The sequence below is a fragment of the Schistocerca gregaria genome, chromosome 2 (assembly GCF_023897955.1).
Source record: "Schistocerca gregaria isolate iqSchGreg1 chromosome 2, iqSchGreg1.2, whole genome shotgun sequence".
NCBI classification, from domain to species: Eukaryota; Metazoa; Arthropoda; class Insecta; order Orthoptera; family Acrididae; genus Schistocerca; species Schistocerca gregaria.
This window is the reverse complement of record NC_064921.1, coordinates 390,263,642-390,276,605: the sequence shown is the minus strand read 5'-3', so window position 1 is coordinate 390,276,605 and position 12,964 is coordinate 390,263,642. Positions and strand designations below refer to the sequence as shown.

Below are 12,964 nucleotides of genomic sequence, written 5' to 3'. Positions count from 1 at the left end.
ATTATATATATGCGTGTGTGTGTGTGTGTGTGTGTGTGTTTCTCACCTGACAGTATTTAAGAGCTCAATATTTCGAAAATATTCTGTTAAGATGAGTAATTGGCTTTTATTCCTCATTCCATTTACAACCACCATATGTACATAAAATAAAAGTGTCATATATTACACAAAATTTGCTTAATAACTATTGTAAAGATCCAGAAGAGCAATTATCCATCACATGATTATAATTAAAGTACTGCCCTTATCCTGTTCCAAGCATTTTCTAAAAGAAAATCCAGGATGGATAATGGAAATGCTGAGTCACAGATAGCCACAACAAAAATACTGTCACAAAATAATCTTTCGGCCAACAAGGCCTTTCTCAAAAATAGATCCCCCCCCCACACACACACACACACACAGGTGTGACAGTCTTTTTGTTGTGCCTATCTGCGACTTAGCATCTCCGCTATATGGTGAGTAACAACTATCCTTTTCATAATATAGTTACATTTTCTAAAAGATATTTACTGACATTAGGCAGCAAACTAAGACACTACCAGTCTAAAATAATTTAAATGCACAGTTATTTCTTACTTAAAGGATCTCAGTTTCTGGATCCTAGAATTGCAAACATATGTATTTTAACAGTGCTGCATGCAAGTAATAAAACGAGCTTCCATAAGTATGTCGCATCCTTCCATATAATGTGAAACCATATATATTGCAAAGATAAGTATAAGCTGAATAATATAACAAGAAATGCAATTGCTCCTTTGAAAGTAAAGACTTCCGGTGTGTTTCTAAGCAAACAGTCTTTCATCGTTATACATAAACATATATACAGGAAAACATATGTTGTTGACTGATAAGGGGCATGTAAAATTGCTGTTAATAACAGTCACTGACAAATGCAATATGCAGAAGCAATTTACAACTACTTTTATCCACTACTGTATGTTTTTTAATTCTTTCCATACCAGTGAAAATCACCTAGTGAGAATGTAAGGAAAGTTGTCACATAAAAACAAGGAAACAATCTTCAGAAATATAGAGCCAAGAGGAAGTTATTTAGTTCAAGACTATCTGAATAAAAAGCAATTAGTAGAATGTACTGCATTTCATGCTCATTTAATATGTTGACTGCCATGAGGGTGCTGGCAGCCACAGCAGAGCTTCATGCCTGACACCGTGTGCCCACTGACCTGGTGGGGAAACATCCATCACTATACATGCAGCAGTTAATGTGCTAAAACAAGTTGCAGGTATGCCACATTACCTATGACTTCAGTTATTCTATATTCAGAAAAAGGAGGCTGTCAAAATGTGTTTTTTACTATAATGCATACAGAAAGCTACTAATTCGAGTACATATTCTATTCTGTCATACATGCCTACCTTATATAAGGCATGATCAAAAAGAGATGACTGCTGCTTATATGCAACTCTGATATGCTTACATAAGCACATATATGTAGGCAAGAGATTAGTGTGGCATTCGTGTCTTTCCAATGAGCATTCAGTAAATGCAGAAATATGAACAATGGCAACATTATTACCAAATGTGTCCACATAGTACCAACACTGTTAACATTTTCTTGGCTGCGGAAGTACAAACAATAGCAGAAATCCATCAGAAAAAGAAGTATGTGTATGGGGCAACATGTCTTTCATAAACCACTGTTGTGGAAAAATTGCAACAAGGATTGTTGCCACTTCATGATAATGCTCGTCTCCATATTGCAAATGCCATAGCACAGAAGTTACACCAACTCAAGTGGGTGATACTTGAGCACCCACACTATAGTCCAGATCTCTTGCCATGTGATTATCATGCCTTTGGTCCCTTAAAAAAGGCCGTAAATAATTCCTGCTGGATGCAGAAGTGCAGCAGGCAGTTACCAAGTACATATTTCTTCATCCAAATGAATATTTTCAACATGGTGCATCGATGGGATGATTGACTCAATGCTCATCATGAGTCTGCCTGATTGGTACATGATCCTGGACTACATGGCTTTCAAACTGAAACTTTTTGATTACCTCTTTTATTTAAAAACTGGAAAATGGCAAATCTTTTTGGAAATACTTGTATTTCCATTTTTTTCTTTGTGTGTATGTGGGCAGGGTGGAAGGAGGGGGGGGGGGGGGCAGGTTAGAATAAGACTTTAACTTATAGTTACATATCAACATAAATGTTGATGGGGCAGAAGTTAATTATTATTCAATTTTTTTTTCACTATTAACAGAGGGTACCTTTCAGGACAGGAAACTGAAGTGTGCATATGGGAACTTGTTGGTAGCAATGGTGGTATGAGGTATAGAGGTGTGGTAGGAAAGAGACGGTTAAATTTCCCATTAATTTGTGAGTCTGTTACTGACAGAGCACTAGTGCAGATAAATATGGGGAATGGCTCATACAGAACCTAATGAATTACACTCTTACAGCATTCAAATTGCCTTTCACATAGTTTAACACTAAAATAATTTGAGAAAGTGTTCTTGCTTAGTGTTTTGATTTGTTTGTTAATAACAGAAAATTTAATGGAAAAATTCTGATGACTTAAACTCATGAATAAATTTTGAAAATTACAGTGATATTAACTCAAACATAGGACATCTAATAACTGAAGAACCACAACAGCTGTTAAATGATCCTTTATTGAAATGACCAGTTTTGCAGTGTAAAGCTGCATATCTATACCCAAGTTAAAGAATGTAGTACTCATTATACTCATTATTAGTTTTATGAAATGCAGACCAGAGTTAAATGGATGACCCAACATTCTAAGTCAGATAAAAAAAGAAGAACTATGGAGTCGACCACCCCAGATAGCAAGGGATCCTACAACAAAAATGACAAGGGAATTGATAAAGTCTAAAATTCAGAATTTGAAAATGTGGAATTGAAATGAAAGTCATTAATAAAACAGGAATATAATTAGATAAACACACCTTTGGGAGAGCAATTCAATGTAGAATAGATTCACTTGATATGGTGGTGGGCAGGCAGAAAAACAGATCATACAGAAACCACAATAAAACAGGAAACCTACAATAAAAATAGAGCGTTCATGACCAACATAGAGAAACAGACTATCCGTTTTATCATGGTTTTTATCTGATCTGTTTTTCCACCAGCAACCACTGTTCTGGGGTGGTTAACTCCATCATTCTACTTCAATGGATGTTTTATTTTGATTTTACTAAGAATGTCGACTCAATCCATCTAGCCCTAGTCTGAATTTTATATGACATGATTGTAAGTAATGTTATCTATAATTTACACATCGTACACACCAATGGCCTCTTTCTGATGGAGCATAAAATGTGGTTTATCTGAAAATGCCACATGTCACCACTCAGTAGATGTCTAATTGAAGTCTTGGCATGCAAATACCAGTATTCATAGCTGATCAACAGCAGTCAGTATGGGCACATGGACTAAGTGTCTGTTGTAGAGACCCATACACAGCATTATTGACTGGAGGGTCATTGAGCAGACTCTGTTGGTAGCCCTTTGGTTCATCTGGGTGGTCATTTGGTCAACTGCTTCATATCTATTCACATGTACACATCTCCACAGTAATCGTTCAATCCTGTCATCTGTGGCCCATGGTGCACTACAGCTGTCTCAGGGCCAGTGTAAGATAGCACCATTTTGCCATGCATGGCACACTTTAACCATGACAGCAAGCATACAGTTTACAAATTTAGCCATTTTGGAAATGCTTCCACCCTTGACCTGAAAGCCACTGTCCATGCCCTTTTGAATGTCAGATAAATTGTTCCATTTCCTCATTACAACACTGATTGCACAGTTTTCTGCATCTCTCTGACATGCTTAGTATATCCTACATTACTACTAGTGCTGCCAACTGTCATCTGTGAGTGGTTATTGGACATTGACACTGAACATAGGTGGTGATCACATTAATGTGTCTGGATTGGGTACTTTTTGACTTCCAAGACAAGGCCAAATAATTCAGTTTAGCATCCTGTTATTCGCCTAGCACAATTTCTGTGGCATGGTGCTTAGCATAGATGATTAGTTGAATACAAGTTCTTTATTTGATTCTCAGTTGCTGCTTCAGATCTACTGTTGTTGTAGGAGTCTGGAATGTTCTTGACACAGTCTTGTGAGGCAAAATGAGAAGCTACCTGAATAAACTAGCACCAACATTGACATGCAAGTAGCTGAAGCAGTGTCAGATCAAAAGGCTATGAATCGTATGAGAATTATTTTGTACATTTAACTAATGAGGAAATTCAAGACTGTGTCTCTTATCTGAAACTGCCTTTCTACCTAGTTGGGTGATTTACATGGTCACCAGTACCAGGAGATATACTTCATCAGGAGACCATGCATTATCAAATGCCAGATTATTTGTCAGTTGCATGTTAACATGCCAGCAGTTAGTGTATGGAGACATCACACTTAAAGTATTGGTGCCTCCAAAGAAAAGAAATAAAGAATGTTTCATGAACCTGATCAGAAGATCTACTGGTAAACAGGCAGTGATGCACTCTTTGAAGCCTCCAACAGTTGATAACAGTTAATGAAAAAGGAATATACAGTAAATACACAAGATAATATTTAGGAAAGGCTCAGTTTTCATTACAAGTTCTCTTTCCTTGGCTGTAGCTAAGGTAGCAACTGTAGGAGTCAGGAAAGGGGGGATGATGATGTATCACTCATGTAGGATAAGAGAAACCTATGAAGTGTAGAGAGTAAGGTAAGAAATGGTAAAAAGAGTGACATTTGTAGGGTGTCAAATACTGCAGGGAAGAAGACAACTACACCAACGACAGATCAAAGGTGACAGAAGGTAAAATAAAATGTTGGTATGAAACAGACAGAAGAAATAAAATAATACAGTAGATGGTATAATGACAGCCAATGGCCTTGCACAGCAGTAACACGATTCCTGTCAGATCACCGAAGTTAAGCACTGTTGGGCTGGGCTAGCACTTGGATGGGTGACCATCTGGGCTGCTAAGCGCTGTTGGCAAGCAGGGTGAACTCTGCCCTTATGAGGCAAACTGAGGAGCTACTTGATTGAGAAGTAGTGGCTCCATTCTCCTAAACTGACATATGGCTGGGGGAGAGTTGTGCTGACCACCTGCCCTCCATATCTGCATCCAGTGACACCTATAGGCTGAGGATGACATGGTGGTTGGTTGGTAACATTGGGCCTTCATGGCCTTTTCAGGTGGAATAGTAGTAGTATAATGAGAAAGGGGGCAGGCTGAGAAGAAAAATGCTGATGAGGAATGGGATCTGATCAGGTTACACTTTTCTTCTCTTTCCTTCTCATTCCGCCTGTTAAGTCTCCCCTGACGTGTGGCTCTGGGTGACTTTTCCAAAATCTACCTCTTTTTGTAGACCTCTCCAGTCCTTTTCCTTCACCTATCTTCCTTTCCCTTCAACCCTTCTGCCTGAAGAAGGAGCCACTGAATCCAAAAGCTTGTCTAATTATAATCTTTCATGTGTGTTTTCTGTCACCGCTTGGTGAGTAGATTTTTTTATCTATCCAATTACCTTATTTTGTGAAAAATTGATTGTTCTCATTGTTATAAACAATGCTATTAGTCACAATGACATGAGTGCTGTCTCTACAACAGAGCAGCCATCTGTAATTCAATTGCTCATTTGCGTACTAACCATTAAACTGAAAAAAATCAGCTGAATATTGACCTGAAGAGTGATTAATGGCAATCATGAATAGGTGCTGTAGAGAGGCTACATATCATGACACTGAAAGTGAGAAAATAATTAGTGTTCTCAGAGTATTTTCTTACACTGCCTAAAAATCATCAGATATATATCACTTTCATAAAATGATGAGACTCATCTTGAAATTAAGCTTAATCACCAGTATTTCATTGCAACAGTAATAAGCTTCAGGATTTTTAGTGTTACTAGTTCTTTTAAAAATTCCGACCAATTGAGTGAAGTGAGAATGAAGACTCAAGAGCTTTATATGGCACTATAAGCATATAATAGGATCTTTTTTGTTTCTTATGCCTGATAGGTGTGGTCCACTGAATGAAAAAGCAGATAAATAAGATATTTTTCACTCTGGACACTATTATAAAACCTACATAGTTTTTAACTACCTACTGCATTCTGTATTCTCAGCTTCCAGAGGCACTGCAGATTTATATCCAATAGACATTGACATTTTGCAAAAATGTATGAATGTGATTACTACAGTTTATCAGATTATGAAAAATGGAAGAGAGTGCATAATCTTCAGAAAACATTCTTCCATAATGAGATGTAAAAGGGACACTTTTAAAAATACTACACAAACTGGACATATTAAGCTTCAGAGAATATTTACAACATTGTATGAAAATTAGTAAAGTATAATGGAAAGTTAATACTTTTCATTTTGTATTATGTATCAGTTTAAAAGTTGTTTATTACAGCATAATCAAGATTTTAACACTGTAGGAAACCTTAACAATTAGTGAATATGTTACACCATTAGCCATATGTTATATACACTAAAGCACTAAAGAGCCAAAGAAACTGGTACACTTGCCTAATATTGTGTGGGGCCCCACGAGCATGCAGAAGTGTCACAACACAATGGAGCATGGACTTGACTAACGTCTGAAGTAGTCCATAAATTCATAAGAATACAAGGGGGTGGAGGTCTCTTCTGAACAGCATGTTACAAGGCATCTCAGGTATGCTCAATAATGTTAATGTAGGGGGAGTTTGGTGGCCATCGGATGTGTTTAAACTCAGAAAAATGTTCCTGGAGCCACTCTGTAGAAATTCTGGATGTGTGGGGTGTCGAATTGTCTGCCAGAATTGCCCAAGCCCATTGGAATCCACAATGGACGTGAATGGATGCAGGTGATTGGACAGGATGCTTCCACATTTGTCACCTCTAAGAGTCATATCTAGATGTTTCAGGGTCCCATATCACTCCAACTTCACATGCCCCACACCATTACAGAGTCTCCACCAGCTTGAACAGTCCCCAGCTGACATACAGGGTCCATGGATTCATGAGGTTGTCTCCATACCCATACACGTCCATCCGCTTGATACAGTTTGAAAAAAGACTCGTCTGAACAGGCAACATGTTTCCAGTCATTAACAGTCCAATGTTGGTGTTGACAGGACCAGGCGAGGTGTAAAGATTTGTGTTGTGCAGTCATCAAGGGTACACGAGTAGGCCTTCGGCTCCAAAAGCACATATTGATGATGTTTTGATGAACGGTTTGCACGCTGACACTTGATGATGTTGAAATCTGCGACAATTTACGGAAGGGTTGCACTTCTGTCACACTTAACATTTCTCTTCAGTCATCATTGGTCCCATTATTGGAGGATCTTTTTCGGCTGCTGTGTTGTCAGAGATCTGATGTTTTACCAGGTTCCTGATAGTCAGAGTACACTCGTGAAATGGTCATATGGGAAAATCCCCACTTCATCATTACCTTGGAGATGCTATGGCCCATCACTTGTACGCCAACTATCACACCACATTCAAACTCACTCAAATCTTGATAACCCACCCTTGAAGCACCAGTAACTGATCTAACATTGCGCCAGACACTTGTTGTCTTATATAGGCCTTGCTGACCGCAGTGCTGTATTTTGTCTATTTACATATCTCTGTATTTGAATACACATGCCTATACCAGTTTCTTTGGTGCTTCACTGTATGTTTCATTCAGGGAGTGCAGATTTGTCTCATCTTCAGAACAATTGGCATCATTGTATTATTTGATGAAAGTAAACTCATGCAGTATTCAGAAGGATCAAAAGATTTACTGACAGGAAGTGAAAGCACTAGAAAAAACAAAGAGGGCTGGCATTTATCAGTTTGAGGGAGACCTACATAAATAGTAAATAATTAGTACCTAAAATAAAATACAGCTACCAAGAACTATCATCTGATTATTCTGAAATACAATTCTGTAAAGATGACCACCAAGAATCCTATTGACATAACACATTTTCTGAAATGATGACATTTCATGTGTACTAGAGTTTGTAGAAGTGTGAGACAGTCCTCAGTGTTTCAAAATATTAAGTTTCAGGCTGTCAGTTAACAATTCCATAGTGATACTATAGTGCAGTATCTTAGTTATGAATGTTGCTTAGTAAAATATGTATCACAACTCTAACTTTGAAACATAATGTATAAAATATTATCTCTGTAACACTGTAACGGGTAGTTGTCACATATTGTTACAAATTATTTGTATGAATTTTCATTTCAAGTTGCTCACATTTCTTACCTAACAAGGGATCAAGCATCTCATCATCCACTGGTGGGAGTGACACCATATAGTGATTTGAAGATTCAGGAGATCCTTCAACTGGTATTGAAAGCATACAAGAGAAACTGTTATATAATGGACAGTTATGCAAAGGAGAAAAAAGTAAAGGCTTAATAAACAGGTAACTTTTATAAATAACAGTGAATTAAGGCTCAATATGTTTTTGGAGACTATACTCATTTTCTTATACTCAGATTGTTTCCTATCATACTACAATAACGGATAACGGTTAAGGGTGCTCTGAGGCCTCCAACCAAAAATCTACAACTGACATATCAGTACAATTATATCATCAAAGTAATTTTAATTAAATCTTAAGACAATAAATATCTCAGACAGACACTGCTGCCTGTTATCAAACAGTGCAGATGCAACACAAGATTTATTTCACCCAAACTTGAGGAGTTGGAACATTGTTAAAATTTTGAAATGAAATGTCGTATGGCACTGTTGGCCGGGAGGCCCCATGCGGGGAAGTTCGGCCGCCGTAAGTATTTTATACACCTGACTTTTTCAATTATGTTGGTCACGGTAGCAGTTTGGTATGATGGTTTGAATTGCATTTGAGCTAGTAAAATATTCACCTGTACTCCATATAGTGGAAAGTACATGTGATAATTTACCATATTCCTACTCCACTTGTGCATGGAGCATAGAAAGAAAGACAGTATGCCTGCACAAAATTCTCTAATTTCACCATTATAATTCGTATGTATGAAACAAATGTAATCTAATTAGTGGAAGGAGTAAAGATAACCAGTCATCACTTAGTTGAAGCATTGAGGAGTCAACAAACACATTACAAAAAAAGGATTGAAAACATGACCCAGCTTTGGGACACGGACACACACACACACACACACACACACACACACACACACACACACACACACACACACACAAAGATTGTCCTAACGAACTACATTGCCCTGACACTGTAGCCTGCCTGAGTCAAGAGGTGGGAAGGAGCAACAAGGAGGTAGGAAGGGAATGGGAGGAGTGGAACGGAAGGAAGGCTGATGATTGATGACAGAGTGAGAGGCAACAAGGAAATGGGATAAGAATGTGGACCAATGAACCTGTATGAGTATGGACTAACACAGTGAATTATCAGCCATAGAAACAAGAGTGAAAGTTTGGGAAAGTGGGTAGCAGAGATTGAGACAACAATGGTTTCAGGATGAAACGATATGTTGTACATATAATTCACATCCATGTAATTCGGTGTATGTGTGATTTGAGGGGGATCCAGATGGCATAGATTGTAAAGTAGAGAATGAAGTCATACATGTTGTGTTCAACAGCATGTTAGGCCACTGGGTAGTCGAATTTACTCTTGGCCATAGTTTTGCAATGGCTATTGATTCAGACGGAAACCTGGAAACGTGGTTGGGAGTCATTTCCACATAAAAAATCTGTGAAGAAGTTACAACAGAGTTGGTATATGACAAGGCTGCTTTCAATAAAGTAAGATATGCCTGTGATTGGACTGGAATAAGATCTTCTGGGTTGAGACCATAGGAAAGGCCTTGTACTTGTGTCTTCCACAAGGCTATAACCAAAACTGGGTTTAGTTGTATCATAAGGATTGAGCATGATACTTCATTGATTTGTTGGGTGGCAGAATACTGATTTGGGAGAGATAGTACAGATTGTGGAAAGGTTGTTCCTTATCACTGCAGTGCATAATGAAAAGCTGTGGGTGGCCTGGTGAAGGATATGGTTTAAATTTTTCTAGTCTGATGTAATACTGGGTAATGTGCCAGTTGCCAGCACATTTTAAATCTGCCACTGGTTCTTAAGTCAGAAGGGAAATCCATAACATGCTATCTACTGTGAATTGACAATACATGCTAGACGCATTGAAATGTTTCTAGGAGTTGCTTGAAGGATGTGGTGATGCAGCGTTGTCATATTGCACAGTTGCATGATGAGGTAAGGCATTCAGATTAGGTAGAGAAGCTGGAAAGGTCACCACATACAGAATGACACCATGCAGAGGGCAATACAGTTCAATTCTTGGTTCCTTGTTGGATGTTGATCGCTGCTGGGCTGCATGTGAGTTAGCAGCAGAAGTCACAGAATGCCTTAAAACTGTGCTCCACATCCTGCACAACATTCTGGGGTTCTAGAAAATTTCAGCCCACTGGATACCCCATGAAATGTCCAAGATGAAACAATGGCACCACTGTGCCACTGCATAGCATATGTTGGGCTGATACAAAAGGGAAGGTAATGACTTTTTCGACGCATTTCCACTATCGACATGCTCATACGAATCAAACTTGAAATGCCAATCCAATGAATGGAAGCATTCCAGTTCTCCATGTCCACAGAAAGTGCACACTAAACCAAGTGCTGTGTAGGTGATATCCACTGTGGCGTTTGGCACTGATGGGATAATACTCCATCATGCCTACCACCAAGGGTTATGATAGATGCTGCCTACAACTGCACGTTCCTGCAGCACCACCTTAATCCAGCGCTTAGGCAAAGATGATGGAACAGCTCCTCATCATTCTGTATGGCAATGCATGATGCCACACTGCAGCTGCTGGCCAGGACCTCTTGCACCACTGACAAAGGGAGAGTCTAAAACATCCAATGTACTCACCTGACATGAGTCCCTGCAATCATGATCTCTTTGTCAAAGTTAAAGAACCACTGCGAAGTTATCCATGTTATAAGGCAGCCAGTACAGGACACAAACAGAAATAAATGTGCAAATGGTATACAACAACTTCCGGACATTTGGCGAAAGGTCATAAACAACAGGGGCAATTATAATGAAGGTGTGTAACTGTAAGTACATCTGTCAATAAAGTTATCTCATAGAAAAATAATAGTTTTCATTACTTTTTATCCATCACTTGTATCATTCTCACCCTATTTACTGAATGAATGCGTTTGCCTTTAACCATTTTATCAGCTGTTTTAAATGGCATAAGTGTGCACTGGTTATCATAGTTGAAAGCTATCATGTTAAAGGGGTTTAACTGATAAGTTCTTAATGGTCTACATGTTAATGCATGGTGTTAATACTAATTCATCTTCAGACTGCCATCTAAATATTAAATTCCTTGGCCTTCATTAAAGATGAATAAGAAAAGTGAATGTTAGTGAACTGTACTGGCAGTGGCCAAAATTTGTTTATACTTATTTATGTGAAGGCCACAATGGAGATGTCAGAGCAAGTCTGTCAATTTTGGAATGTTTTCATGGCCTACAATTTCTTATACGTTTTAAGGATTGTAATTAACTAGATATTTGCAGTTTCCTATGTTAAAGGTCCAACTGTTAAATTTTAATTGACATTATGTTTAAATGAGCTTGTGTCTGAGAATTGTTTGGCAGTTGATTTTAATAATGGTTAACAGAGAAAAAAGAAATTATTAATAAAGCATGTCTTCAGGTTCATGTAATCTGTAAATTTTAAAACAAATGTGTAATGAAAGGTGCAACCTGCCTGTAATTTGGAACAGATCACCAGCTATTTCTCTCTAATAAGTTTTTGATATATACTGATTTGCATTTTGTTGTCCACAACAAGGGCAGGGAACTTAGGTGGATCAGTAATGAGAATAGTAGGTGCTTTTAAGCAGCTGGTTCACAGGGGTTGTTAAAGAATTAGTGGCATACATGGCTGCGACAAGGGAATCCAATTGTGGACTATATTTGGAGGGTAGTGTCTGTCCATGAAGGCCTTACTTAGTAATACTTTCAACTAATGGATAAGGGAGTTCTAGTCACTAAAGACATACCAGACTACATGGGAGAGACATTTTAGCATGTGGGAGAGAATTTAGCATGGGAGAGGTGGCAGCTGTCAATGTGGAGATATATTCTCCTCTTTATCATGTATATCATGTACTATGACTTGAAATTTGGTATGCTTATGCCAGTATGGGCTCACGCGTGCCACATTACTATCCCATTCCCTTGCTGCTTCTCTCTCCCAGCCATCAACCTCCTTATCCTCCAACCCTCCCTTCCTCATTCAACCTCTTTGTTCCTCTCACCCATTCCACTAGATGGTGAGTGTTATGTTTACTCCTTCTATTATTTGTGTTCTACCATGGACTTTCCAGAATAATATCACCAACCTAATATAATCTTATTGTATTTCATGACTCATCTTAGAATTTAGCTCTCATATTTTCACTTATTAGAAATGCACAATGTCATTCCAGTGGAGTGTCCCACTACAGATAGTTGATCATTGCTGTGAAGCTTCTGCACTGATTAAACAAATCCATGACAAAAACCACATCTCTTGTTTAAACTTCCTCTAAGTAGAACCCATGAATGCTTTCAATAAAGTAAATTCAGAACAATTTTTTCCCTCCATCCAGGAATGGACTGGTACAAAATCTTCCCAGATGATACAATAAAAAGTACATTTTACCATACACTTTGGAGTTATTAGCAGAGAGCAGATATAGAAGTAGATGTAAAATCAAATTTAAGAGTGATCCATGAGGTAGAGTAAATAAAGTGATGCAGAGATAATGTAAGTAGCTGATGTAATAGAAATTAGGCGCAGAGTAAGGTAAATAATGAAAGAAATTGTAACACAAAATGCCTATAATAAGAGAATAACATAAACTAGGAGAGAGAGGATGTGCCATGGGAAAAAGGAATGTAAAAAGAAAAACCAGCACATGAGAAATGA

The 12,964-nt window shown here is 38.1% G+C and overlaps 1 protein-coding gene across 9 annotated transcripts in view; it reads right to left on the bottom strand.

Moving 5' to 3' along the window:
* LOC126321333 (E3 ubiquitin-protein ligase CBL) overlaps positions 1-12,964 on the bottom strand; it is a 186,288-nt gene that overhangs the window by 63,939 nt on the left and 109,385 nt on the right. For 5 of the 9 annotated variants that reach the window (XM_049994172.1, XM_049994176.1, XM_049994173.1 and 2 more), the window contains exon 10: positions 8,251-8,331. The exons of the other annotated variants lie outside the window; for them this stretch is intronic. In XM_049994172.1, coding sequence (XP_049850129.1) covers positions 8,251-8,331 — 81 coding nt within the window. The remainder of the gene's footprint in view (positions 1-8,250; positions 8,332-12,964) is intronic. 9 annotated transcript variants of the gene reach the window in all.